Genomic DNA, 27457 nt, shown 5'->3' on the forward strand with positions numbered 1-27457 from the left:
TGCAGTCGCACACTCGACAAGTAAATAACAAATTGCATTAGCTGGGTTCAAATATGAAGTCGTCATTTAGATCTTTTTTTCCAAAAATATACACTATTCTTTAAAGTTGACAACAACTTCTAACTGAAGGCCAGTCTGTTCCCCGCAACTAAGTGCAATGTGTAGTGAGGAGAGGCTGATGATAGGAGAAAATCGCAGTCAACAGGATGAGTTGCAACGTAAAAAGGCGGACAAAATCGAGAAGGCTGAATGCAGGGCTGAAGGTGCTATAGTTGAACGCACGCACTATACGGAAGAAGGTAGATGAACTTGCAGCACAGTTGCAGAGTGGCAGGTAAGAAATTGCAGGCATCATTGAATCATGGCTGAAAGAAGTTTAAAGCTGAGAGCTCAATGTCCAAGGATACACATTGTACTGAAAGGACAGGCAAGAAGGCAAAGGGGGGCGGTATTGGTAAAAAATGAAATTAAAGCATTAGAAGGAGGTGACAGAGGGTCAGAAGGTGTTGAATCATTGTGAATAGAGCTAAGGAACTGCAAGGGTAAATAGTCATAGTCATACTTTATTGATCCCGGGGGAAATTGGTTTTCATTACAGTTGCAACATAAATAATTAAATAGTAATAAAACCATAAATAGTTAAATAGTAACATGTAAATTATGCCAATAAGTTATGAAATAAGTCCAGGACCAGCCTATTGGCTCAGGGTGTCTGACCCTCCAAGGGAGGAGTTGTAAAATTTGATGGCCACAGGCAGGAATGACTTCCTATGACGCTCTGTGTTGCATCTCGGTGGAATGAGTCTCTGGCTGAATGTACTCCTGTGCCCAACCAGTACATTATGTAGTGGATGGGAGACATTGTCCAAGATGGCATGCAACTTGGACAGCATCCTCTTTTCAGACATCACCGTCAGAGAGTCCAGTTCCATCCCTACAACATCACTGGCCTTACGAATGAGTTTGTTGATTCTGTTGGTGTCTGCTACCCTCAGCCTGCTGCCCCAGCACACAACAGCAAACATGATAGCACTGGCCACCACAGACTCGTAGAACATCCTCAGCATCGTCCGACAGATGTTAAAGGACCTCAGTCTCCTCAGGAAATAGAGACGGCTCTGACCCTTCTTGTAGACAGCCTCAGTGTTCTTTGCCAGTTTATTGTCAATTCGTATCCCCAGGTATTTGTAATCCTCCACCATGTCCACACTGACCCCCTGGATGGAAACAGGGGTCACCGGTACCTTAGCTCTCCTCAGGTCTACCACCAGCTCCTTAGTTTTTTGCACATTAAGCTGCAGATAATTCTGCTCACACCATGTGCCAAAGTTTCCTACCATAGCCCTGTACTCAGTCTCATCTCCTTTGCTGATGCATCCAACTACGGCAGAGTCATCCGAAAACTTCTGAAGATGACAAGACTCTGTGCAGTAGCTGAAGTCTGAGGTGTAAATGGTGAAGAGAAAGGGGGACAAGACAGTCCCCTGTGGAGCCCCAGTGCTGCTGATCACTCTGTCGGACACACAGTGTTGCAAGCACACGTACTGTGGTCTGCCAAGGAGTGGAGGCGCTGTCGTATTTGCATTGCAATTACGTTTATATGATATACATAAAATAAAAGGGAAAAAGGTCAAACCCATGCATTTCCAGGAATTCCCCGTGGTCTCGTGTCAATGGTTCTCCAAGTACTTGTCCAATTTTATAGCTGTCATGGTTTGTAGACAACCCTCTTATTAAGCATTGAGCGATTTTATAAATAGATGATTGACCTCTGAGTGTTTTCCTTTGCATCGTTCTGCGCCTGATCTGCATGGAGGTAGCGCTGCAGTTACAGCAAGGCATGCCATCTGGTCTGAGGGATGCGCTTTGGTCGCTTTCTCAACGCCGACACATCCTGACGGGAAGACGGCAGCAGAGCTGCCTGAACGGGTCACTGACAGCTCTTGGCTGCTCCTTAACCTGTAGCTGTTCAAAATGAGAAAGAGGAACTAGGAAGGCATTGAGAACCTACATTTTGGAAGAACAGCAAGAGACAGAGTCGCAGAATCATAGAAAAGTACAGCAAAGACACAGGCCAATCAGCCCTTCTAATCCTCGACGAACCAAGATGCCATTAAAATAAAGATTTTTTTAAAATTAGTTTTATTGGTCACTTTTACGGTGAAGCACCAGAAACAGTCGAAAATTTTTACAGATAAACACTCTGACTGGTTCTATCACCATCTATTAAGGCAGGGGTCCCCAACCTTTTTTGCACAGCGGACTGGTTTAATATTGACAATATTCTTGCGGACCGGCTGACCGGGGTGCGGGGTGGTGTTCAAGTAGGGTTAAACTCATCTCAACATGTCTTTTACAGTTAGGGTTGCCAACTTTCTCACCCCCAAATAAGGGACAAAAGTAGCAGTCAAATCCCGGGACACTTTACCCCAGGAAAGACTACCATGACCATGAAGCCTTGCGCGGGCACCTGTGTGTGCATTCTTTACATGCGCATGCGTGTACTTGCCGTTTTTTTCCCCAAAAATCGGTTTTGCCTTCATCTTCCTGACTATACTGTACATACATTATTTCTACTTTATATAGGCTGTGTATTTATCATATCATTCCTGCTTTTACTATATGTTAGTGTCATCTTCAGTTTTATCTGTTATTTGGTATAATTTGTTAGGTTATTTTTTGGGTCTGGGAACGCTCAAAAATTTTTCCCATATAAATTAATGGTAATTGCTTCTTTGCTTTACGCCATTGCAGTACGAAAGGTTTCACAGGAACGCTCTACCTTAGTGGGGGAAGCATGGAACAAACTGGTACACGCTGGAATTAAGGAGATTGAGGGGGGATCTGATTGAGACATATAAGATTATTAAGGGATTGGACAAGATAGAGGCAGGAAATATGTTCCAGATGCTGGAAGAGTCCAGTACCAGAGGGCATGGTTTAAGAATAAGGGGCAGGTCATTTAGGACAGAGTTGAGGAGGAACTTCTTCTCCCAGAGAGTTGTGGAGGTGTGGAACGCACTGCCTCAGAAGGCAGTGGAGGCCAATTTTCTGGATGCTTTCAAGAAGGAGCTAGATAGGTATCTTATGGATAGGGGAATCAAGGGTTATGGGGACAAGGCAGGAACCGGGTATTGATAGTAAATGATCTGCCATGATCTCAGAATGGCGGTGCAGGCTCGAGGGGCCGAATGGTCTACTTCTGCACCTATTGTCTATTGTCAATTTAGCCCAATATACGGGATGTCCCGGCAAATACGGGACAGTTGGCAACCCTATGTTCAAGTTCAACAGTGCGTGACAGGGAATGAGGAAAGGTGCAGCTGACTCATATCGTTTCCTCACGGCCCGGTAGCACATGCTTTGCGGCCCAGTACCGGTCCGCGGCCCGGTGGTTGGGGACCGCTGTGTTAAGGAGTTGGAAAATGATGCTGGTGAGGTAGTAATGGGGGGGGGGGAGGGGGCAAAGAAATGGCAGATGAACTTCATGAGTAGTTTGCATCAGCCTTCACTGTGGAAGACACTAGCAGTGTGCTAGAGGTCCGTGAGGGTCAGGGAGCAGGAGTGAGTGCCATTGCTATTACAAAGGAAAAAGTGTTAGGCAAACTCAAAGGTCTTAAGGTGGATAAGCCACCTGGACCGGATAGACCACATCCCAGAGTCCTGACAGAGGTCGCTGAAGAGATAATGGATGCGTTGGTCATGATCTTTCAAGAATCACTTGGTTCTGGCATGGTCCCGGGGGAATGGAAGATTGCAAATGTCACTCCACTCTTTAAGAAAGGAGGAAGACAAAAGAAAGGAAATTATAGGACAGTTAGCCTTACCTCAGTGGCTGGGAAAGTGTTGGAGTCTACTATTCCAGGATTCTGGGTACTTAGAAACACATGATAAAACAAGTCAAAGTCAGCATGGTTTCTGCAAAGGGAAATCTTGCCTGACAAATTGGTTAGAATTCTCCGAGGAAGTAACAAGCAGGGTGGACAAAGGAGAGGCAGCGGGTGTCATTTACTTGGATTCTCAGAAGGCGTTTGATAAGGCGCCACACATGTGGCTACTCAGCAGGATAAAATCCTACAGCAGAAGATACTGGCACGGATAGAGGAATGGCTGACAGGCAGGAGGCAGCCAGTGGGAATGAAAGGAGCCTTTTCTGGTTGGCTGCCAGTGACTGGTGGTGTTCCTCAGGGGCCAGTATTGGGACCGCTATTTGTCACATTGTTTGTCAATGATTTGGATAATGGAATTGATGGCTTTGTGGTAAAATTTGTGGATGATATGAAGATAGGTGGAGGGGTAGGTAGTGCTGAGGAAGCAATGCGATTGCAGCAGGACTTAGACAAATTGGAAGAATGGGCAAAAAAGTGTCAGATGGAATACAGTGTTGGGAAATGTACGATAATACATTTTGGTAAAAGGAACAATAGTGCAGACTATCATCTAAATTTGGAGAAAACTCAAACATCGGAGGTGCAGAGGGACTTGGGAGTCCTCGTGTGAAACTCCCAGATGGTTAATTCACAGGTTGAGTCTGTGGTAAAAAAAAGGCAAATGCAATGTTGGCATTTATTTCAAGGGGATTAGAATATACAAGTAAGGAGATAATGCTGAGGCTTTAAAAGACAATAGTCATGCCACACTTGGAGTATTGTCAACACATCTCAGAAAAGAGAGAGTTCAGAGGACGTTCACGAGGATGATTCCAGGAATGAAGGGTTTAACATATGAGGATCATTTGACAGCTTTGAGCCTGTACTCACTGGAATTTAGAAGAATGTGTGGCGATCTCATTAAAAAACCTACGGAATGTTGAAAGGACTAGATAGGGTGGATGTGAAGAGGATATTTCCTCTGGTGGGGGTATCCAGAACTAGAGGGCACAGCCTGGAAACTGAGGGGGCGACTTTTTAGACCAGCGGTAAGGAGGAATATTTTTAAGCCAGGAAGTAATGAATCTGTGGAATGCTCTGCCCAGATCAAGTCCAAGTGGCAGGCCGATTCCATGGGTATATTTAAAGTGGAATTTGATCGCTTCCTGGTCAGCCAGGGTATCAAAGGATATGGAGAGAAGGCAGGTGTACAGGGTTGCGTGGGATCTGGGATCAGTCTTGGTGGAATGGCAGAGCCGACTCGGTGGCTGAATGGCCTAAGGAGGAGAAGATGGCGACGTGACGCAGTGCACGCGGCCTTTCCGAATGAATATCGATTATGTGTTAACTAGGGGGCCGTGCACAATCCAAATTTGATGGAGACAGCCGTGAGAAGCACGGAGGAACATCTGGAGTAACTTCTGAAATGCCTGTTTCGCTGCCGCTGCTACTGTGCGATCGAGAATCTCCGGAGACGAAGGCCCCAAATCCTCGGCCTTGCCTATTGCCTGTTGCCGGGGCCGGGGTCAAAGCGCTCGGCAGAGATGGTGCTCGGTGCTCGGTGTCGGAGAGCTGGTCGGAGGCTCGGAGTTTTCGGACGGACTCGGAGTCGGACTGAGGTCGGATGCTTCCAGGATGCTGCATCGGCAAGTTTGCGGCGCTGGAGGTTCACCGTCTGCGTGAGGTGATGGGACTTTCGAGAGACTTTGAGACTTTTACCGTGCCATGGTCTGTTCTGATCAAATTATGGTATTGCTTTGCACTGTTGTAATTATATGTTATAATTATGTGGTCTTTGTTAGTTTTTAAGTCGGTTTGTCTTGTGTTTCTGTGATATCATTCTGGAGGAACATTGTATCATTTCTTAATGCATGCATCACTAAATGACAATAAAAGAGGACTGCGTGTCCTCATAATCTAATCTAATGTTTTATGATCGTATGGTATGGGGGGTGCTCGACAGTACAGGATCGAAAGAAGATACAGAAAGTTGTAAAATCGGTCAGCTCCATCATGGGTGCTAGCCTCTGTAGTACCTCAGAAAGGTGGAGTCTATCACCCAGGACTTGCCCTCTTCTCACTGTCACCATCAGGGAGGAGGTACAGAATCCTGACGGCACACACTCAACGATTCAGGAACAGCTTCTTCCCCTCTGCCATCCCATTTCTGAATGCATATTGAATCTACTACCTCACGACTCACATCATCCCTGAAGAGGATGGCAGAGTTTGCCATGGAAACATCAGTAATAATCGATACCTGTATTCAGCTGGAAGCCCAAGAAGAGTTTATTCGACTACTTCCCTACTTTCCTTTTAATTTCTATTTTTGCACTAGTTATTTAACTATTTAACATACACGCACACATATATAAACTTACCGTAATTCGCAGTTTTTTCCTCTGTTATTATGCATTGCATTGTACTGCTGCCACAAAGTTAACAAATTTCACCACGTGTGCCAGTGATGTTAAACCTGATTCTGAGGTACATCGTTTGCATCAAATCAAGTTGACGAGGATTGCGCTGGGTGGGCAAGTATCACCACGCTTCCGGCGCCAACATAGCACGCCCACAACTCAGTAATCCTAACTGTGTGACTTTGGAGCCACGTGGTCACTGGGAGAACATACAAACTCCTTACAGGCAGCGGTGGGAATCGAACCCGCGTCAGTGATTGCCGGCGCTGTCGAAGCATTACGCTAGCCTCTGCTACAGCACGCAGAGGTGAATGATGAATATTGAATTGACATTATTTCTTACATCCTTCACATACATGAGTAAAAATCTTTACGTTACATCTCCGCTTAAATGTGCAATGTGCAATTTATAGTAATTTGTAATAAATAGTACGTTGCACAGGACAGTCAATATAACATAGAAACAGAGTTGTGTCAGTGTGAATTAATCAGTCTGATGGCCTGGTGGAAGAAGCTGTCCCAGAGCCTGTTGGTCCTGGATTTTATGCTGCGGTACCGTTTCCCGGATGGTAGCAGCTGGAACAGCTTGTGGTTGGGGTGACTTGGGTCTCCAATGATCCTTCGGGCCCTGTCGCTGTAAAATGTTCTGAATAGTGGGAAGTTCACATCCATTGATGCGCTGGGCTGTCCGCACCACTCTCTGCAGAGTCCTGCGATTGAGGGAAGGACAGTTCCCATACCAGGCAGTGATGCAGCCAGTCAGGATGCTCTCAATTGTGCCCCTGTAGAAAGAATATAAATGCTTCTGTGTGTGTGATGGACTAAGAACCAACTTCACTGAAACAGATGGCACACTACTGCAAGTTCAAGTTCAAATTCAATTGTCATTCAACCATTTGTGAGTACAGCCGAATAAGAGCACATTCCTCCGGGGCCAAGGTGTGTAAGCACAATTCCAACAGTCAGCGCACCGCCCAAGGCACACATAGCACAGATAAGATGGCAGTGAACATACAGCCCATGCCTGAGTCCGCGAATGTTGTTGGCAGGAGCAAACATGCAGCAGTCCAGCTGGTCCTTGCCCGAGCATCGAACACTAGAGGGCAGCACTGGCACCAGCATGGACGCTGCGCCACACGGCCTCCGATGCCTCTGTCCTGGGCAGCTGCAAACAGGAGCCAGCGTGGCATGAGGCCTAGTCCGTGCTACAACTGATGTCCCCGCCCTCTGTCTCGCCTATGTAGCGCCCCTGGCCAACCTCAGGGTCACTCGGCTTGCTGTCGTCAAGGGAAACAGCCCTCGGCCCCGCCAAACTGGGTAATTAGTTTGTGTGGATGCTGTGTGAGGTACCCCACCCCGCCCAAATAACAGACAATACACCAGATACGATTAAATGATTTACAGTTTATAGATATTACTGGAACTATATAATTAATAGAGAATAAAATATGAAAGGAAAATAAAAGGTGCCACACTTATCAAAGTTCAATCTCTTCGTGCACAAACAGTTGGAGCTCAGGACCCTTCTTCTTCACCCTGCGTCCCCCCTTGGACCACCTCGACCGGCTGCCTGGGACCAACAACGGTGGTCGACCAGACGCTCCTCACGAGTCTGTCTCCGTCTCCTCTCCTCACCGAATGCCCCGCTCGGGGTCCGACCCCGTTAGCAGATTCACAGCACCTGGTCCATCCTCTGTCTCTCTCTCCTGCCTTCTGCCTCCAAAACCCTGCACATACAATATCTTCCAGATACACCAAAATCATAACAACTATCCCAATTGGTTCAGTTAGCGGGGGCTACTGAGGTGACTTTAAACTAGAATGGTTGGGGGGTGGGAATCAAATTAAAGAGGCTAGGCGTGAGGAGGTTAGTTCACAACAGGGGGATGGGAACAAGTGCAGAGAGTCAGAGAGGTGTAAAGTGAGGGTAGAAGCAAAAAGTACTAAGGAGAAAAGTAAAAGTGGCAGGCCGACAAATCCAGGGCAAGCATTAAAAAGGGCCACTTTTCAACATAATTGTATAAGGGCTAAGAGAGTTGTAAAAGAGCGCCTGAAGGCTTTGTGTGTCAATGCAAGGAGCATTCGTAATAAGGTGGATGAATTGAAAGTGCAGATTGTTATTAATGATTATGATATAGTTGGGATAACAGAGACATGGCTCCAGGGTGACCAGGGATGGGAGCTCAACGTTCAGGGATATTCAATATTCAGGAGGGATAGACTTGAAGGAAGGGGAGGTGGGGTGGCGTTGCTGGTTAAAGAAGAGATTAACGCAATAGAAAGGAAGGACATAAGCCGGGAAGATGTGGAATCGATATGGGTAGAGCTGCGTAACACTAAGGGGCAGAAGACGCTGGTGGGAGTTGTGTACAGGCCACCTAACAGTAGTAGTGAGGTCGGAGATGGTATTAAACATGAAATTAGAAATGTGTGCAATAAAGGAACAGCAGTTATAATGGGTGACTTCAATCTACATGTAGATTGGGTGAACCAAATTGGTAAAGGTGCTGAGGAAGAGGATTTCTTGGAATGTATGCGGGATGGTTTTTTGAACCAACATGTCGAGGAACCAACTAGAGAGCAGGCTATTCTGGACTGGGTTTTGAGCAATGAGGAAGGGTTAATTAGCAATCTTGTCGTGAGAGGCCCCTTGGGTAAGAGTGACCATAATATGGTGGAATTTTTCATTAAGGTGGAGAGTGACATAGTTAATTCAGAAACAAAGGTTCTGAACTTAAAGAGGGGTAACTTTGAAAGTATGAGACATGAATTAGCTAAGATAGACTGGCAAATGACACTTAAAGGATTGACGGTGGATATGCAATGGCAAGCATTTAAAGGTTGCATGGATGAACTACAACAATTGTTCATCCCAGTTTGGCAAAAGAATAAATCAAGGAAGGTAGTGCACCCGTGGCTGACAAGAGAAATTAGGGATAGTATCAATTCCAAAGAAGAAGCATACAAATTAGCCAGAGAAAGTGGCTCACCTGAGGACTGGGAGAAATTCAGTGTTCAGCAGAGGAGGACAAAGGGCTTAATTAGGAAGGGGAGAAAAGATTATGACAGAAAACTGGCAGGGAACATAAAAACGGACTGTAAAAGCTTTTATAGATATGTAAAAAGGAAAAGACTGGTAAAGACAAATGTAGGTCCCCTGCAGACAGAAACAGGTGAATTGATTATGGGGAGCAAGGACATGGCAGACCAATTGAATAATTACTTTGGTTCTGTCTTCACTAAGGAGGACATAAATAATCTTCCAGAAATAGTAGGGGACAGAGGGTCCAGTGAGATGGAGGAACTGAGCGAAATACATGTTAGTAGGGAAGTGGTGTTAGGTAAATTGAAGGGATTGAAGGCAGATAAATCCCCAGGGCCAGATGGTCTGCATCCTAGAGTGCTTAAGGAAGTAGCCCATGAAATAATGGATGCATTAGTGATAATTTTTCAAAACTTGTTAGATTCTGGACTAGTTCCTGAGGATTGGAGGGTGGCTAATGTAACTCCACTTTTTAAAAAAGGAGGGAGAGAGAAACCGGGGAATTATAGACCGGTTAGCCTAACGTCGGTGGTGGGGAAACTGCTGGAGTCAGTTATCAAGGATGTGATAACAGCACATTTGGAAAGCGGTGAAATGATCGGACAAAGTCAGCATGGATTTGTGAAAGGAAAATCATGTCTGACAAATCTCATAGAATTTTTTGAGGATGTAACTAGTAGAGTGGATAGGGGAGAACCAGTGGATGTGGTATATTTGGATTTTCAAAAGGCTTTTGACAAGGTCCCACACAGGTGATTAGTGTGCAAACTTAAAGCACACGGTATTGGGGGTAAGGTATTGGTGTGGGTGGAGAATTGGTTGGCAGACAGGAAGCAAAGAGTGGGAATAAACGGGACCTTTTCAGAATGGCAGGCAGTGACTAGTGGGGTACCGCAAGGCTCAATGCTGGGACCCCAGTTGTTTACAATATATATTAATGACTTGGATGAGGGAATTAAATGCAGCATCTCCAAGTTTGCGGATGACACGAAGCTGGGTGGCAGTGTTAGCTGTGAGGAGGATGCTAAGAGGATGCAGGGTGACTTGGATAGGTTGGCTGAGTGGGCAAATTCATGGCAGATGCAATTTAATGTGGATAAATGTGAAGTTATCCACTTTGGTGGCTAAAATAGGATAACAGATTATTATCTGAATGGTGGCCGATTAGGAAAAGGGGAGGTGCAACGAGACCTGGCTGTCCTTATACACCAGTCATTGAAAGTGGGCATGCAGGTACAGCAGGCGGTGAAAAAGGCGAATGGTATGCTGGCATTTATAGCGAGAGGATTCGAGTACAGGAGCAGGGAGGTACTACTGCAGTTGTACAAGGCCTTGGTGAGACCACACCTGGAGTATTGTGTGCAGTTTTGGTCCCCTAATCTGAGGAAAGACATCCTTGCCATAGAGGGAGTACAAAGAAGGTTCACCAGATTGATTCCTGGGATGGCAGGACTTTCATATGAAGAAAGACTGGATGAACTGGGCTTGTACTCATTGGAATTTAGAAGATTGAGGGGGGATCTGATTGAAATGTATAAGATCCTAAAGGGATTGGACAGGCTAGATGCAGGAAGATTGTTCCCGATGTTGGGGAAGTCCAGAACGAGGGGCCACAGTTTGAGGATAGAGGGGAAGCCTTTTAGGACCGAGATTAGGAAAAACTTCTTCACACAGAGAGTGGTGAATCTGTGGAATTCTCTGCCACAGGAAACAGTTGAGGCCAGTTCATTGGCTATATTTAAGAGGGAGTTAGATATGGCCCTTCTGGCTACGGGGGTCAGGGGGTATGGAGGGAAGGCTGGGGCGGGGTTCTGAGTTGGAGGATCAGCCATGATCATAATAAATGGCGGTGCAGGCTCGAAGGGCCGAATGGCCTACTCCTGCACCTATTTTCTATGTTTCTATGTTTCTATAACATTTTCTTATCACCACCTAGCCCAAAACAAGCTGCTAGCTCAAAACTTTCTCAGCGTTTAACATAACAAAGAAGCATTCCCAAGTATAACATAACAAAGAAACCATTTTAATTAGCCTACGCAGTAACATAAGAGACAAAACACCCTTACACCTATAAACCAGGTAACTGGACCTCCAAAATTCCACGTTTCCTCCCTCATAACGGTGGCTACATATGAGCACACGTATGCATAAACATCTTGCATAAAGCACACTTACATAAATGAGGTTGGGGGAGACTAGAACTAAAGGACATAGGTTAAGGTTGAAGGTGAAACATGTTCAAGGGGAAGCTGGGGAGGAACTTCTTCATCCAGAGAGTGGTGACAGTGTGGAATGAGCTGCGAGTGGCTATGGATGTTCTGGGTTTGATTACAACATTTCAGAGGACTGGATGGGTGGGGTGAGGAGGGCTATGGCCCAGGTGACAGTGGATGGGACTGGGCAGTTCGACACGGACTACAATGGCCAAAGGGCCTGTTTCTGTGACTCATCATGAGGGTCATGTAAAAGACCTTACAGTGCAAAAGTCTGAGACACTTATACGCCTATACAGTATCTAGGGTGCATAAGACTTTTGCGGTTCCTAAGGTTGTCATAGCCGGGGGGTGGTCATGGGGATAAGCTCCCACTGCCTATAAAGTGCTCCAAATGTCATGCATCTCTAACAGCCTCTGACAACCAAGTCCAACTCTCGGCCTTCACGTGTGGCTTAGCTACTAGGCCCGGTGGAACTGTTTCTCCTGACAAGAGAAGGTGCAAAGGCGGACAACTGGCGGCTCAAAACCAGTTGCTTCAGGCAGGTGGGGCTTGTCAGCCTTGGACGGCAGCCCGCCTGGGAGAAGGAAAACTCTGATTTTAAACCTCCGCTGCCTTGCGGTCATACCCACCCACGGGAAAGGCTTCGGGAGTAAACCCTGAGGAAGAAATCTGGAGCCGGGGTCCCTGAGGCTGTTTGATGTTGTTTACAACTTCACTCTGGCAACCTCTGCGACGACACTGGCTCGAGCTGTATCGGCACTTGCCCGTCCCTTGGTCTACATCAGTGACGTGGAGAGGGGGAACCCGCTGCACGGGCAACAGCCGGTTCTTCAAATCTTCCCGCCCAGGCTTGCGCCCTGGAGAGGACACAGTCCACCAGAGGCGCAAACCCATGACCCCCCGGGATCGATGGCTGCCAACTACTAAGACTTTTACACAGTGCTGCATGTATTGCACTATACCGCTGCCACAAAAAACACAAATTTCATGACATATGTAAGTGATGATAAACCTGATTCTGATCTGGGTCTCTATTGTAAACTGAGAGTGGGAAGGGGGCAGGGAGAGGGGGATCATGGTTGGGAAAAGAGGAAGGGAGAGGGAAGCACCAGAGAGACATTCTGTAATGATCAATAAACCACTTGTTTGGAATCCAGTGACCATGCCTGGTGTCTCAGGGCTGGGTGTGTCCGCACCTGCACATCCCCTGCCCTGCCAAGGCACTCCTCTACCACTTGACCCACTCCCCTCCCACGGCACTCCACCCTCGCCATTCCCAACATCCGGCAGATTTACAAACTCGCTCTACACTTCTCATTGACTGCTGTGTCCGTACATCTACTGATGCTTCTGGACACATCTTCAGTGAGGTTCCTGGAATCATCGGGTGTTTCGGGTCTTTCAACATCATACAACCTCCTCCAGGTGACCCAGCCGGGGCTGATCAGACCCCAGCTTGTGTCCAGATGGCTAGCTACTTATGACTCCATGGCTCCCCTCTTTTGAGCCACAGCCATCTTGAGGCCCTCTCTGCCGCATCGGTGGTACTGCGGATGGCTCTCCTCTTCCTCTCTCCCTCGATGCCCAAAATGCTGAAGGCTCTAACTAAAGAACGGGCTACGAATCCCTACAACCAACCTCCACTGGGAGACACCTCGCTCTCCATCCAGCCTGCTGACAGCTGCTGACCAGTCCTGCGTACTTGGAGAGCTTCCTTTCAAAGGCCTCTTCCAAGCGATCTTCCCATGGGACTGTCGACAAGTACTGTGCAAAAGTCTTAGGCACCCTAGCTATACAGTCGATAGGTGCCTAAGACAAAGTATAGTACTGTATCATGGAATCAAAGGTTTATAAATTCCTTCCTCTTTTCCGGTGCTCGATGCACCTGTGGTGAATGAAACCTAATTACAGCGTCCAGGTAACCAACTCAAGTGTGCTGCTTTATTGTGTGTTTAAATATAGAAGACTGGCCCTTTAGCTCGCATTGTTGTGCCAAACCAGCTAAAAAGTAGATCAACCACCCCCCCCAAAAGCAAATCTCCCCTACCTATGCAACACCCATGTGCCTATCTAAATGTTTTTAATGTATTTGCCTCTACCAGGCGTCCACCACTCTCCGAGTAAAAAACTTAACCCTCACGTCCCTTTTGAACCTGCCCCCTCTCACCTTCAGTGCACGGCCTCTGGTATTAGACATTTCAACCCTGGGAAACAGATAATCCTCTGCTCACTCTATCTAGGCCCCTCAATCTTATAAACCTCTATCAGATCTCCTCTCAGCCCCCAGCACTCCAGATAAAACAACTCAAGATTGTTCAGCCTCTCGGAGTAAGTTCATTAGCAACGCTCACAACACGCTGGAGGAACTCAGCAGGTCGGGCAGCGTCCACGGAAACGATCAGTCAACCTTCCGGCCCGAAATGTTGACTGATCGTTTCCACGGATGCTGCCCGACCTGCTGAGTTGTGAGCGTTGCTTTGACCCCCAGCATCTGTGGAGTATTTTGTGTTTAAAATTCATTAGCAAAGTGCCAATAGTGTATGGCACCAAGTACTACCCTGAGATTCATTTTCTTGCAGGCAACCACAGTAAATACAAAGAAACACAATAGAATCAATAAATGACTTTAAGCGAAGTTTAATATCTATGATTAAGAACAAATTGCTGCCGATTTACTCCTACAACACCGCCCAACTGTGTTTGAATCCTCTTTAATATTACAATATTAACCCCCTTCAAGTCCAGCGCCCAAGTTGTGGGATCTCACTATCAACCCTCTCAAGATCCAAGCTCCGTCTCTCTTTATCAGAGGAGCTTGTCCCACCCCTGGTGTCTGCCCAGGGTCCCCACGCTGAAACCGGGTGCTGGCTGCCCGGTGACAAGTTGGGCACACATCCATTCCTTCCAGCAGGAGGCAATTTCCCGGTGGGCACCCGCTTTAATTCTACTTCCCACTCGCAGTCTGACACATCAGTCCTCGGCCTCCTCAACTGGCACGATGAGGCCGCTCTCAGGTTGGAGGAGCGACACCTGGTGTTGGAAACACGAGGGATTCCTCAGATGCTGGAAATCCAGAGCAACACACACAAAATGCTGGAGGAACTCAGCAGGCCAGGCAGCATCTGTGGAAAGGAGCAAACAGTCACCATTTAGGGCCGAGACCCTTCATCAGCAGTAATTTCTTGTTAGTATAGTACCTCATATGCAGACTGGGTAGCCTCCAACCTGACAGCATGACCATTGATTTCGCTACCTTCCAGTAATTTTTTCCTCCTCTCCCTTCCCTCTTATTCCATTCCCTATTCTGGGACCCCTCATGCACCTTCACTCCTCTTCACCTGCCCATCACCTTCTCCTGAGTCCCCTCCTCCTTCCCTTTCTCCCATAGTCCTCTCCTGTCATATTCCTTCTTCTTCAAATCTTTACCCTTTCCACCTATCACCTCCCAGCTTCTCACTTCATGTCCCTCCCCCACTCCCCTACCTACCCACCAACCCCCTCACCTATCATCTGCCAGGTAGTAATCTTTCCCTCCCCATACCTTCTTATTCTGGCCTCTGCCCCCTTCCTTTCCACTTCTGGTGAAGGATCTCGGCCTGAAACGTCAACTGTCTGTTCCTCTCCATAGATGCTGCCTGACCTGCTGAGTTCCTCCAGCATTTTGTGTGTATTGCTCTGGATTTCCAGCATTTGCAAAATCTCTTATGTCCATTCCTTCAAAGTTCAAAGTAAATTTATTATCAAAGTACAGAAAGGTCACCATATACAACCCTGAGCTTTGTTTTCTTTCCAGGAATACTCAGTAAAGTCAATAACCATAATAGGGTCAATGAAAGATGTCACCAACAGGGTGGACAACCAGTGTCAAAAGGACAACAAACTCTGGAAATACAAAAGAAAAAAGAAATAATAATCATAAATAAATAAGCAATAATATCAAGAACACGAGATGAAGTGTCTGTGAAAGTGAGTCCATAGGTTGGTGGGACAATGTCAGTGATGGGGCGAGTGAAGTTGAGTGAAGTTATCCCCTTCGGTGCAACAGCCAGATGGTTGAGGGGTAATAACTGTTCCTGAACCTGGTGGGGTGAGTCCTGAGGCTCCTGTACCCTCTTCCTGATGGCAGCAGTGAGAAAAGAGCATGGCCTGGGTGGTGGGTGTCCCCGATGTTGGATGCTGCTTTCCTGCGACAGTGTCCCATGTAGATGTGCTCAATGGTGGGGAGGGCTTTCCCCACGATGGTCTTCCTTAGGAGGTTGCCAAGACCCTCACTTGACCTGCTGCTGGGCCTGTGGCTGACGCCCAGCTGAGCTGAACGAGGGAACACATCGTTACTGCTTACGTGCAGGAACCATAAACTGGGCCCCGACTCCAAGTGGCAACCTACAGCAATTAAAACTAATTGAAACAATTGTGAGAGGGCATGAGCCACTATAAGAATCACCCGATGTGGCAATGCTTTCAACAGTGAGACAATTAATAGTAATTTAATCTTCAGTCCATGGCAAAGAATTTATTGTAAACAGTCTCTCAATCTCTGGAATTCATTGAGAGAAATGTCACATTTGAGCTGCCTCCAAGTTAAATAACCATTTACTATTCTGAATCAAGACAAAACTGTCTTCGGCTTTCATGCTCCTCATATTTTCTTGTGACAGAAAGATATCATTTGGTTCATTGGGTCTCTGATTGTAATTCCTTCTGTTTCACAAGAACAACCAGTACACAGCAACTAATTCACCTGCAACCCTTAACTGTGCCCTTCTCTCCTATATTAAAGTCACTTCAAAGCTCCAGTACCACCAGGTTCAGGAACATCCGTCAGGCTCTTGATCAAAAGGAGATAACTACACTCACTCCCCACAACCGATGGCCTCACTTTAAGGTCTCTTTACCTTGTTATTTTATGCTATCGCTACTTAATTGGGTTTACTTATATTTGCATTTGCACAGTTTGCAAATGGTCGATCCTGTTTACAGTTACGGTTCTATAGACTTGCTAAGTACGCCCACAGGAAAGAGAACGTCAGATTAGCATGTGGTGACATGCACGCACTCTGATAATCAATTTTACTTTGAAATTTGAACGATGAATAATCCTGAACTTGTGTGGAACTTCACCTGTGTCTGGTTGCCTCTGGGTGCCCCGATTTTCTGCCACACCCCAGAGGACACGCTGCTTTGACGTAAGTTGCCCCTAACGTAGGTGAGCGGTCAAATCTGGGGTGAGTTTTTGGGAATGTGGGGGGGAATGAAGTGCAGTTGTTGTACCGGGCAATCATGATTCCTTGAGCATTGCCAGCTTCGTTCCACCTCGAAATTCATCTTCAGTTGGCAGTGCTTCCGTGCCTCGTCTTCACCCTGCACCTCAAATGCATTCCATTGACTTTGTCCTCTCTCTCCTTCTCACCTTCTCTCTTTCACTAGCTTTTTTCTCTCTCTTTCCCTCTCTCTCTGTCTCTCTCTTCAATTCTCTCATTCTTCTCTCTCTTATTCTCTTTATTTCTCTGTCTGCCTCTGTCTCTCTCTACCTCTTTCCCTGTCTATCTGTGTGTGTGTGTGTCTCTCTCTCTCTCTCTGTCTATCTAGTTCTCTGTTTCTCTGTCTCTCTCTCTCATTCTCCCTCTGTCTCTTTGTCTCTCTCTGCCACTCTGTCTGAATTTCTGTCTCTCTGTATCTGTCTCTCCTCTCTCTTTCTCTGTGTCTTTCTCCCTCTCTGTCTCTTTGTCTCTCTCTGCATCTCTGCCTGAATTTCCATCTCTCTTGTTCTCTTTCTCTGTTTCTATCTGCCTGTCTGACCCCCCCGCCCCCGCCCGTCTCTTTCTCTCTCTCAGCTTTCCGCCACAACGGTGCGTTCAGTAGAGTTGCTTCCCCATGGCGCTGGAGACCCGGGTCTCAATCCTGACCTTCGTTATTGCTGCCTGTGACCTTATCAGCTCGCCTGGGTGCTCAGATTTCCTACCACGTCCAGAAGACAAGCAGGTTAACTGGCCACTGTAAGTTGCACCCGGTTCATAAGTGAGTTGGAGAATTTGTTAGGGGCATTGACAAGGAAGTAGGGAGAACTTTAAAAAAACTAAGATTAACATGGATTGTGTAAATGGGTGGTTTGCGGTCAGTGTGGAGATGAAAGGCCTCTTTCTCAGTCAAATCCCTCAGTCTCTCTAAACTCTCAACTATTCTACTTCATTACTAATTTACTTAGTGCATCGGATCAGAGACAAGACTCTAGGCAAACTTCCGTTCATTATCTCTTAACTGTGTGCACTCTGGCTACCACAGCAGAGGCTGCGGAGTATTTCAGGACATTATGAGCCCGGAGGAAAGAGCAGTGGAAGTCAAAGTGTGTTCAGTCAATGTCGCAGCTCCCACAATAATAGGCAATGCCTCGGGAGAGGAATTAGTCCAAACGTCAATGAACTGAGTGCAGTCAGAATCTTACTTCAGGAGCCGCTGTGGCACTTAGGGAGTGGACACTGTGTGGGCAGGAGAGCTGGACAAACTTATATTTTTATAAGATTTAGGAAGTGAAGAAAAAAACTCCTGAGGAGTTTAGTTTGTGGATTATTTATTAATGTAATTTGCATGTTTATCCCACAGGCTAGGAGATTACTCAACTTCTCTTTCCCTTTGTCTTCTTCACTGTTCCAGACTTGTGCTGTCTCTCTGTCTCTCTGTCTTTCCATCTCTATATCTCTTAATTTCTCCGTGCCCCTCTCTCTCACTCTGCTTCTGTCACTCTGTCCCTCAGTTCCCCCCACCTCTGTCTCTTTCTTTCTGACTCTGTCTCTCTCTCTCTTCCCCTCTCCGTCTTCCCCCGTTCTTTCAATTTCATTTCTTCATCTTTCCATCTCTTTCTCTCTCTCTCATTCTTTCTCTCCCACTCTTTCTCCCACACATACTTTCTCTTTCTCCCACTCTCCCCCTCTCCCTGTCTCTCTCTCTCCCTCTTTCAGCCTCTCTCACTTTTCCTCCCACCGTCCCTCTTTCTTCCTTGCTCTGTCTGCTGTTCTCTTACATGTCAGTCAGCTGTCTTCCTCCAGCTTCTCTTCCTCGCCTTTTATCTCCCTCTCCTTTCTCGTCATGCGGTCAGAGAGTTATAGAAAATTACAGCACATTCGGCCCATCTAGTCCATGCTGAACCACTTCAACTGCCTACCCATCGACCTGCACCGAGTTCGTGGCCGTCCATACCCCACCATATCCTTCTCTGTGTGGCTTTCTGCCTCTTTCACTGCTCCTCTCTGCAATTCTTTCCCTCTCTGACCCACTGTTTCTTTATTCTCTCTTTTTTTGTCAGAATCAGAATCAGGTTTAATATCATGGGTCAAATGTCCATTCAGAAATCGGATGGCAGAGGGGAAGAAGCTGTTCCTGAATCGTTGAGTGTGTGCCTTCAGGCTTCTGTACCTCCTTCCCGATGGTAGCGATGAGAAGCGGCCATGTCCTGGGTGGTGGGGGTCCTTAATGATGGATCCTGCCTTTCTGAGGCATCGCTCCTTGAAGATGTCCTGGATAATCTGGATGTTAGTGCTGACTGGGTTTACAACTCTGTGCAGCTTACTTCGATCCTGTCCCCCACGGTGATGCAGCCAGTCAGGAAGCTCTCCACAGTACATCTGTAGAAATTTGCCAATATCTTTGGTGACGTCCCAAATCTCCTCAAACTCCAAAAGGAACACTTTTCCTTATTCTGCCCAACGCACACGCCCATATTTATTTTTATTTTTTCCCTCTCTCTCTCTCTCTTTCACTCACTCACACACACATGCATGCTGCCTTTGTTTCCTCATTCCCTCTCAGACCCCCTCTCCCTACCAGGGCCGGACCCCACCCAGCTTGTTTATTACCTTTGCTCACACCTTCCATCAGGCAGAAGATACAAAAGCCTGAAAGGACTTGTATCCTGACTCAATTGTTGTTATACAATTGAATGCCACTCTTGGGAAATAAGATGGACTCTTGACCTCTCAATGAACCTCATTATGACCTCAAAGTCCAAAAGTTCAAAGTCAATTTTATAATCAGAGTACATACATGTCACCACATACAGCCCTGGGATCCATTTTCTGCGAGCAAATCTATAGAACAGTAACTGTAAACAGGATCGGATCAATGAACAGCAAACTGTGCAAATACAAATATAACTAAATAGCAATAAATAACGAGAGCATGAGATAATGAGGTAAAGAGTCCTTAAAGTGAGCTCAGTGTTTGTGGGAACATCTCAATGGATGGGCAAGTGAGTGTAGTTATCCCCTTTTGTTCATGAGCTTGATGGTTGAGGGGTAGTAACCGTTCCTGAACCTGGTGGTGTGAGTCCTGAGGCTCTTGTACCTTCTACCTGAGGGCAGCAGTGAGAGAAGAGCATTGGCTGGGTGGTGAGGATCTTTGACGACGGATGATGCTTTTCTACAGCAATGTTTCATGTAGATGTGCTCAGTGGTTGGGAGGGCTTTGCCAGAGATGTACTCAGCCAAGTCCAGTACCTTTTGAAGGATTTTCTGCTCAAAGCCATTGGTGTTTCCATACCAGGCTGCAATGTACTTTCCACCACACATCTATAAAAGTTTGTCATGACATGCTGAAGACTCCTGAGGAAGTAGAAGTGCTGCCGTGCTTTCCTTGCAATTACGTTTATATGATGTGCCCAGGACTGGCCCTCTGAGATAGTGACACCCAGAAATTTAAAGTTACTGACCTTGGACCACATTCGTTACCTGCCCTGACCGTTTCTTTGTAACTTTATACTTTATTGTCACCAAACAATTGATACTAGAACGTACAATCATCACAGCGATATTTGATTCTGCGCCTCCCGCTCCCTGGAGTACAAATCGATAGTAAATATTAAAAATTTAAATTATAAATCATCAATAGAAAATGGAAAGTAAGGTAGCGCAAAAAAACCGAGAGGCAGGTCTGGATTTTTGGAGGATTCGGCCCAGATCCGGGTCAGGAGCTGATATCCGGGTCAGGATCCGGATAAAGTATGTGGGAGGAAGGGAAGGATGATAGCTGAAAGTGGTAGGTGATGCCGTTACTGTGGGAAAGGTAAAGGCAGGCGAGGAAAGAATCCGATAGGAGAGGAGAGCGGACCATTGGAGAAAAGGAAGGAGGTGAGATACCGGGGAAGGCGATAGGCAAGAAGCAAGAGGCCAAGGTGAGGAGTAGAAGAAGAGGGGAAAGGAAGGGATTTTTCTTTTAACCGGAAGGAGAAATTGATGTCCAATCCATCAGGTTGGAGGGTACCCAGCTACAATGTAAGGGGTTGCTCCTCCACTCTGAGACAGGTCTCATCTTGGCAGAAGAGGGGGTCATGGACTGTCATGTCAGAACAGGAATGGGAATTAGAACTAAAATGCTTGGGCACCGGGAATTTCCACTTTTGGTGGATGGAGCAGTGAATGAAGAGATGGAATAGAAGATGTTGCTCAGTGTGATTCTGTTATTAATTTCCTTCTGTGCTACGTCGATGTGCTGGTAGATAAAGCTGATTCTGATCTGGGTCTCTATTGTGGACTGAGAGTGGGAAGGGGGCAGGGAGAGGGGAGTCATGCTTTGGAAAAGGGGAGGGAGCGGGAAGCACCAGAGAGACATTCTGTAATGATTGTTAAAATGATTGTTTGGAATCAAATGACCTTGCCTGGTGTCTCAGGGCTGGGTGTGTCTGCACCAGCCCCTGGCTCTCCTTCTCTGCCACCTGTCCCACACCCCTCCCACAGTGCCCCACCCTCGCCATTCCCAAGAGCCTCAAGACAAGGGATTCTGCAGATGCTGGAAATCTTGAGCAACACGCAAAATGCTGGAGGAACTCAGCAGGTCGGGCAGCATCTATGGAGGGCCCTTCTCACTGCAAGCGGCCAAAGTGTTACACCTGCCCATTCACCCCCTCCCTCCTCTCCACTCTGGTCGAATGCGATGCTCGTCCTCCATCACTCTGCTGCTGCTCTGGCCAAAGAGAGATCATCAAGACCAAGCTTGGGGCCGGGAGGTTCGAGGTGAGTGAGGGTTGGCGGGGAGGGCGAATGTCAACTACCAAATGGAGGGGTGTCATTTGTAGTCAGAGAGTTTAGGGGCAACGGGGAAGGATTTGGCAGTCAGGGTCAGGCCAGGGTGGGTGTCAGATTGCTTAATGTAGCCGGGAGTGGGTGGAAATTGAGTCAACTGCACTATGTGGCAGGGTATAAAACAATAGAAAATGATTAGTTAATAACATACAGTACTATGCAAAGGTCTCATAGACATATACACATATAGCTAGCGTGCCCCAGACTTTTGCACAGTACCGTAGTAATTTTATGTATTGCACTGTACTGCCGAAATCAAAATAACAAATCTCATAACACGTGTGAGTGATGATAAACCTGATTTCTGATCTGGGTCTCTATTGTGGACTGAGAGTGGGAAAGAGACAGGGAGAAGGGAATCATGGTTGGGAAAAGGGGAAGAGGGGAATCATGGTTGGGAAAAGGGGAAGAGGGGAATCATGGTTGGGAAAAGGGGAAGGGAGAGGGGAGGGAGCTGGAAGCACCAGAGAGGCATTCTGTAAAGATCAATAAACCAATTGTTTGGAACCAGGTAACTTTACCTGGTGTCTCAGAGCTCTGCGATTGTCTGCACCTGTGCCTCCCCCCACCCCAGCACTCCTTCACTGCCCTGTCCCGCGGTGTGCCACCCTCGCCATTCCCAACGTCCTTTGATCCCGCAAGACTTACAACTCGCTCTCCGCTCCCCGTTGACAAATACAGGACTGAGCAAAAGTTTTAGGCACACGAGCCATATATATGTGTGACTAAGACTTTGGCACAGTACTGTAGATATACAAGAATGTTGTTGCTCATGGGTTAATTCAGTTGATTGTTGAAATATTCAGGAGGAGGAACATTGTACAATAGAATAGTAGTCCCCTCATACAATAAGATGGTCATTTGACTTCAGAATCTATCTTTGCAATTTACTGTTTACCTGCTCTCTGATACTTTCTTCTGCATTTTGTTATTGTTTTCCCTCGTACTACCTCAATGCAGTGTTGTGACAAAATTATCTCTATAGGTAGACTACAAAACAAAGGCGTTCACTGTACGTGTGACCTAAGACCTGGGCGCCACGGCAGGGTGACTCGAGGGAATTCCAGAGTTCAGAGTCCAATTCTGGAAGGAGATTCGACGTTCTTCCCGTGCGACTGTGTGGGTTTCCTCCGGGTGCTCCAGTTTGCTCCCAAAGTTCAAAACCGTACCGGTTGGTAGGTTAATTGCTCATTGTAAATCGTGCTGCGGTTAGGATAGGGTTAAATTGGAGAACTGCGGAGTAGCACGGCTAGTTGGACCAGAAGGGCCATTCCACTCCGTATTTCTAAATAAAACGAGAAAAAAACAACTTACCAATCGATCTGTGGGAGGGGGAGTGGGTCAGGGTAATAGATCTGTGGGAGGGGGTGTGGGTCAGGGTAATAGATCTGTGGGAGGGGGCAGTGGGTCAGGGTAATAGATCTGTGGGAGGGGGAGTGGGTCAGGGGAATAGATCTGTGGGAGGGGGTGTGGGTCAGGGGAATAGATCTGTGGGAGGGGGAGTGGGTCAGGGGAATAGATCTGTGTGGGGGGGTGTGGGTCAGGGGAATAGATCTGTGGGAGGGGGAGTGGGTCAGGGGAATAGATCTGTGTGGGGGGGTGTGGGTCAGGGGAATAGATCTGTGGGAGGGGGAGTGGGTCAGGGGAATAGATCTGTGGGAGGAGGTGTGGGTCAGGGTAATAGATCTGTGGGAGGGGGTGTGGGTCAGGGGAATAGATCTGTGGGAGGGGGAGTGGGTCAGGGGAATAGATCTGTGGGAGGGGGTGTGGGTCAGGGGAATAGATCTGTGGGAGGGGGAGTGGGTCAGGGGAATAGATCTGTGGGGGGGTGTGGGTCAGGGTAATAGATCTGTGGGAGGGGGTGTGGGTCAGGGTAATAGATCTGTGGGAGGGGGTGTGGGTCAGGGGAATAGATCTGTGGGGGTGGGGTGGGTCAGGGGAATAGATCTGTGGGAGGGGGAGTGGGTCAGGGGAATAGATCTGTGGGAGGGGGTGTGGGTCAGGGGAATAGATCTGTGGGAGGGGGAGTGGGTCAGGGGAATAGATCTGTGGGAGGGGGTGTGGGTCAGGGTAATAGATCTGTGGGAGGGGGAGTGGGTCAGGGGAATAGATCTGTGGGGGGTGTGGGTCAGGGTAATAGATCTGTGGGAGGGGGTGTGGGTCATGGGAATAGATCTGTGGGGGGGTGGGTCAGGGGAATAGATCTGTGGGAGGGGGTGTGGGTCAGGGGAATAGATCTGTGGGAGGGGGTGTGAGTCAGGGTAATAGATCTGTGGGAGGGGGTGTGGGTCAGGGTAATAGATCTGTGGGAGGGGGCAGTGGGTCAGGGTAATAGATCTGTGGCAGGGGGAGTGGGTCAGGGGAATAGATCTGTGGGAGGGGGTGTGGGTCAGGGGAATAGATCTGTGGGAGGGGGAGTGGGTCAGGGGAATAGATCTGTGTGGGGGGGTGTGGGTCAGGGGAATAGATCTGTGGGAGGGGGAGTGGGTCAGGGGAATAGATCTGTGTGGGGGGGTGTGGGTCAGGGGAATAGATCTGTGGGAGGGGGAGTGGGTCAGGGGAATAGATCTGTGGGAGGAGGTGTGGGTCAGGGTAATAGATCTGTGGGAGGGGGTGTGGGTCAGGGGAATAGATCTGTGGGAGGGGGAGTGGGTCAGGGGAATAGATCTGTGGGAGGGGGTGTGGGTCAGGGGAATAGATCTGTGGGAGGGGGAGTGGGTCAGGGGAATAGATCTGTGGGGGGGTGTGGGTCAGGGTAATAGATCTGTGGGAGGGGGTGTGGGTCAGGGTAATAGATCTGTGGGAGGGGGTGTGGGTCAGGGGAATAGATCTGTGGGGGTGGGGTGGGTCAGGGGAATAGATCTGTGGGAGGGGGAGTGGGTCAGGGGAATAGATCTGTGGGAGGGGGTGTGGGTCAGGGGAATAGATCTGTGGGAGGGGGAGTGGGTCAGGGGAATAGATCTGTGGGAGGGGGTGTGGGTCAGGGTAATAGATCTGTGGGAGGGGGAGTGGGTCAGGGGAATAGATCTGTGGGGGGTGTGGGTCAGGGTAATAGATCTGTGGGAGGGGGTGTGGGTCATGGGAATAGATCTGTGGGGGGGTGGGTCAGGGGAATAGATCTGTGGGAGGGGGTGTGGGTCAGGGGAATAGATCTGTGGGAGGGGGTGTGAGTCAGGGTAATAGATCTGTGGGAGGGGAAGTGGGTCAGGGTAATAGATCTGTGGGAGGGGGTGTGGGTCAGGGGAATAGCTGATCTACTCTGGTGGTTTGTACAACTGCAGCAGTGGTGCCGAGCCAGTTAAAATCTTTATATTGACTAAATTCCCTTCTGATTTTGCTTGATGAATGATCTAGAATCTAATCCTTCAATCCCTGAGAACATGACCAACATGGCGAGATTGTCCCTAGAGTTTCTCACACCAAGAAACCAAAGAATTTTCAGCTTCATATGGCGGGGGGCCGGGGTGGGGGGGGAGGGGGTCGTGGTGTGAGGAACCGCCATTTTCTGCTTGGCATGAAGCTGTTTGACAGATGATTAGAAATCTCACCACCAAAACTGTTTAGCGGAGCCGCGGGTCCCAAAGGGGAAGGTGTAATGCTTGATTAAAAAAATTATCTGGAAATTTCATCACAAACTTTTCTTTCTTCCCAGCAGATCCCATCGCTCTGTGATAGCAGCTGAAATCCCCGTTCTGGTTGGATGTGCTCTGGAGGCCGGTTCTGAGCCAAGGCGAGGTTCCTAAAACCATGGGAGGCCTCGAAATAATTTAAAGCAGAAAGGACCTATTTGATTCGGCAGGGAAATCAGTAACCAGGCATTGTGTATTTAATTTTAAATTATAACATATTTATAATTTAAATTTTAAAAAGTAATATTTGAGTAATACAATAAATATTTTGTTTGATTAAGCATTCCTTCTTTATTTAAATAATTCATTGTGGGTTATATGTAAAAGTAGGTGAAAGGCATACGTCATCATGCCACCATGTCACAAGTACATGCCTCACTAAAAGTAAAGATGACCTAAAACAAGCAATCTCCCGGTTCCCTGCTTTTCTTTCAATTAGTTTTATGTTTTGGAGTTACAAAGCGCAACACCAGGAAGCTGTTGGATCAGGAGATGATATTGACTTTGCCAATGAACTGGACTCTCAGAAGTCACTCTCGTTCCTCGAGCTCACTTTATTTACTTGTGCGCAGGGAGGACAGCTTTGTTCCTGTTCACCAAACTACTCTGACATCTGAAACAGAAAACTAACAGTCATGGATAGTGATCATCTGGAAAATGTGTGTGCTTAAATTCCTTACTTGCATGATCAAATGCCATTTATAATAGAGGCGTTCAAAGTTCAAAGTAAATTATATTATTAAAATACAAATATATGTCATCACGTACAACGGCAAGGTTAATTTTCCTCTGAGCATTCTCAGCAAATCTATAGAATAGTAAGTATAACAGAATCAGTGAAAGATCAACCAGAGTGCAGAAGACAACACAGCATGCAAATACAAATATAAATAAACAGCAATAAATCGGAATCAGAATCAGATTTACTATCACCAGCATGTGTCGTGAGCAGCAGCAGTTCAATGCAATACATAATATAGGAGAAGAAGAAATAATAATATTAATAAGTAAATCAATTACAGTATATGTATACTGAAAAGATTAAAAATCATACAAAAAACAGAAATAATATATACTAAAAAAGTGAGGTAGGGTTCATGGGTTCAATGTCCATTTAGGAATCGGAAGGCAGAGGGAAAGAAGCTGTTCCTGAATTGCTAAGTAATCATAAATAATGAGAACACAAGACAATGAGATAAAGATTCCTTGAAAGTGAGTCCATTGGTTGTGGGAACATTACAATGATGGGGCAAGTGAAGATGAGTATAGTTATCACTTTTGGTTCAAGAGCCTGATGGTTGAGGGGTAGGAACTGTTCTTGAACCTGGTGGTGCGAGTCCTGAGGCTCCTGTACCTTCTACCTGATGGCAGAAGTGAGAACCTGGGTGGTGGGCACTCGAATGATGGATTTTGCTTTCCTACAACAGTGCTTTGTGTAGAAAGTCAACAGAAACCGCACGCGAACAACAGATGATACTTAAAAGTTAGTGAAGTAGCTGTCCTTTAGTTGGTGTGTGTGTCTTGAACGCTTCTGTTACATTATTATCTTGTCTCCATATGCCAATTGGCTCTGGTCCCCTGTTGAGCAAAGAAAAGCGACATTCTCCAAAGATCTTTCTTAAAAGATCTTTCTTGCCTGGGATGACTGCACATTATCGGCTTAACACTTGCCTCTCCGCAACTTCCACGATATTGGCCAGAAGGTTCTTTGGAAGGAAAGAATGACGGAAAGTTCTTGCTTTATTAGGTTGTGTAACAAAGTAGTAATCAGAATCAGGTTTAATATCACTGGAACATGTTATGAAACTTGTTGCAATCTGGCAGCAGTACAATGCAATACACAATAGAGTCACCTATGTACTCCTATGCCTAGCATCACTTTATGGACATACAATCAATCTACAGGTGCCCTGCAGGCTAGCGGAGGGAAGGAGTACCTCACATATATATATATAATTAAAATAGGTTAAATTTAAGTGATGCAAAAATAGAAATAAAAAGTAGTGAGATAGTGTTCATGGGTTCAATGTCCATTCAGAAATCAGATGGCAGAGGGGAAGAAGCTGTTCCTGAATCACTGAGTGTGTGTCTTCAGGCTCCTGTCCCTCCTCCCTGATGGTAGCGATGAGAAGGGGGCATGTCCTGGGTGATGGGGAGGTTAGAGCTCCTGGTGGAGCTGACTGAGTTCACAACTTTCTGCAGCTTATTT

General features: G+C 47.0%; 1 protein-coding gene across 3 annotated transcripts; it reads left to right on the plus strand.

The window, feature by feature from the left end:
* LOC134353227 (uncharacterized) lies at window positions 1–25476 on the plus strand. 3 transcript variants are annotated; one of them, XR_010019565.1, is made up of 4 exons: window positions 1–334; window positions 21208–21550; window positions 22605–22794; window positions 25275–25476. XR_010019565.1 is itself a non-coding variant. In XM_063061252.1 (4 exons), exons 2-4 carry the CDS (start codon window positions 21352–21354, stop codon window positions 25360–25362), a joined length of 480 nt encoding a protein of 159 aa, XP_062917322.1. In that variant the 5' UTR covers window positions 1–334; window positions 21208–21351; the 3' UTR covers window positions 25363–25476. The 3 variants fall into 3 exon arrangements, 2 of the variants coding, with proteins under 2 accessions (XP_062917322.1, XP_062917323.1); XM_063061252.1 differs by having other exon boundaries at window positions 25272–25476; XM_063061253.1 differs by lacking the exons at window positions 21208–21550; window positions 22605–22794; window positions 25275–25476 and adding an exon at window positions 5222–5730.
* Window positions 25477–27457: the final 1981 nt, after the last annotated feature.

Source organism: Mobula hypostoma, chromosome 10 (genome assembly GCF_963921235.1).
Source record: "Mobula hypostoma chromosome 10, sMobHyp1.1, whole genome shotgun sequence".
Taxonomy (NCBI): Eukaryota; Metazoa; Chordata; class Chondrichthyes; order Myliobatiformes; family Myliobatidae; genus Mobula; species Mobula hypostoma.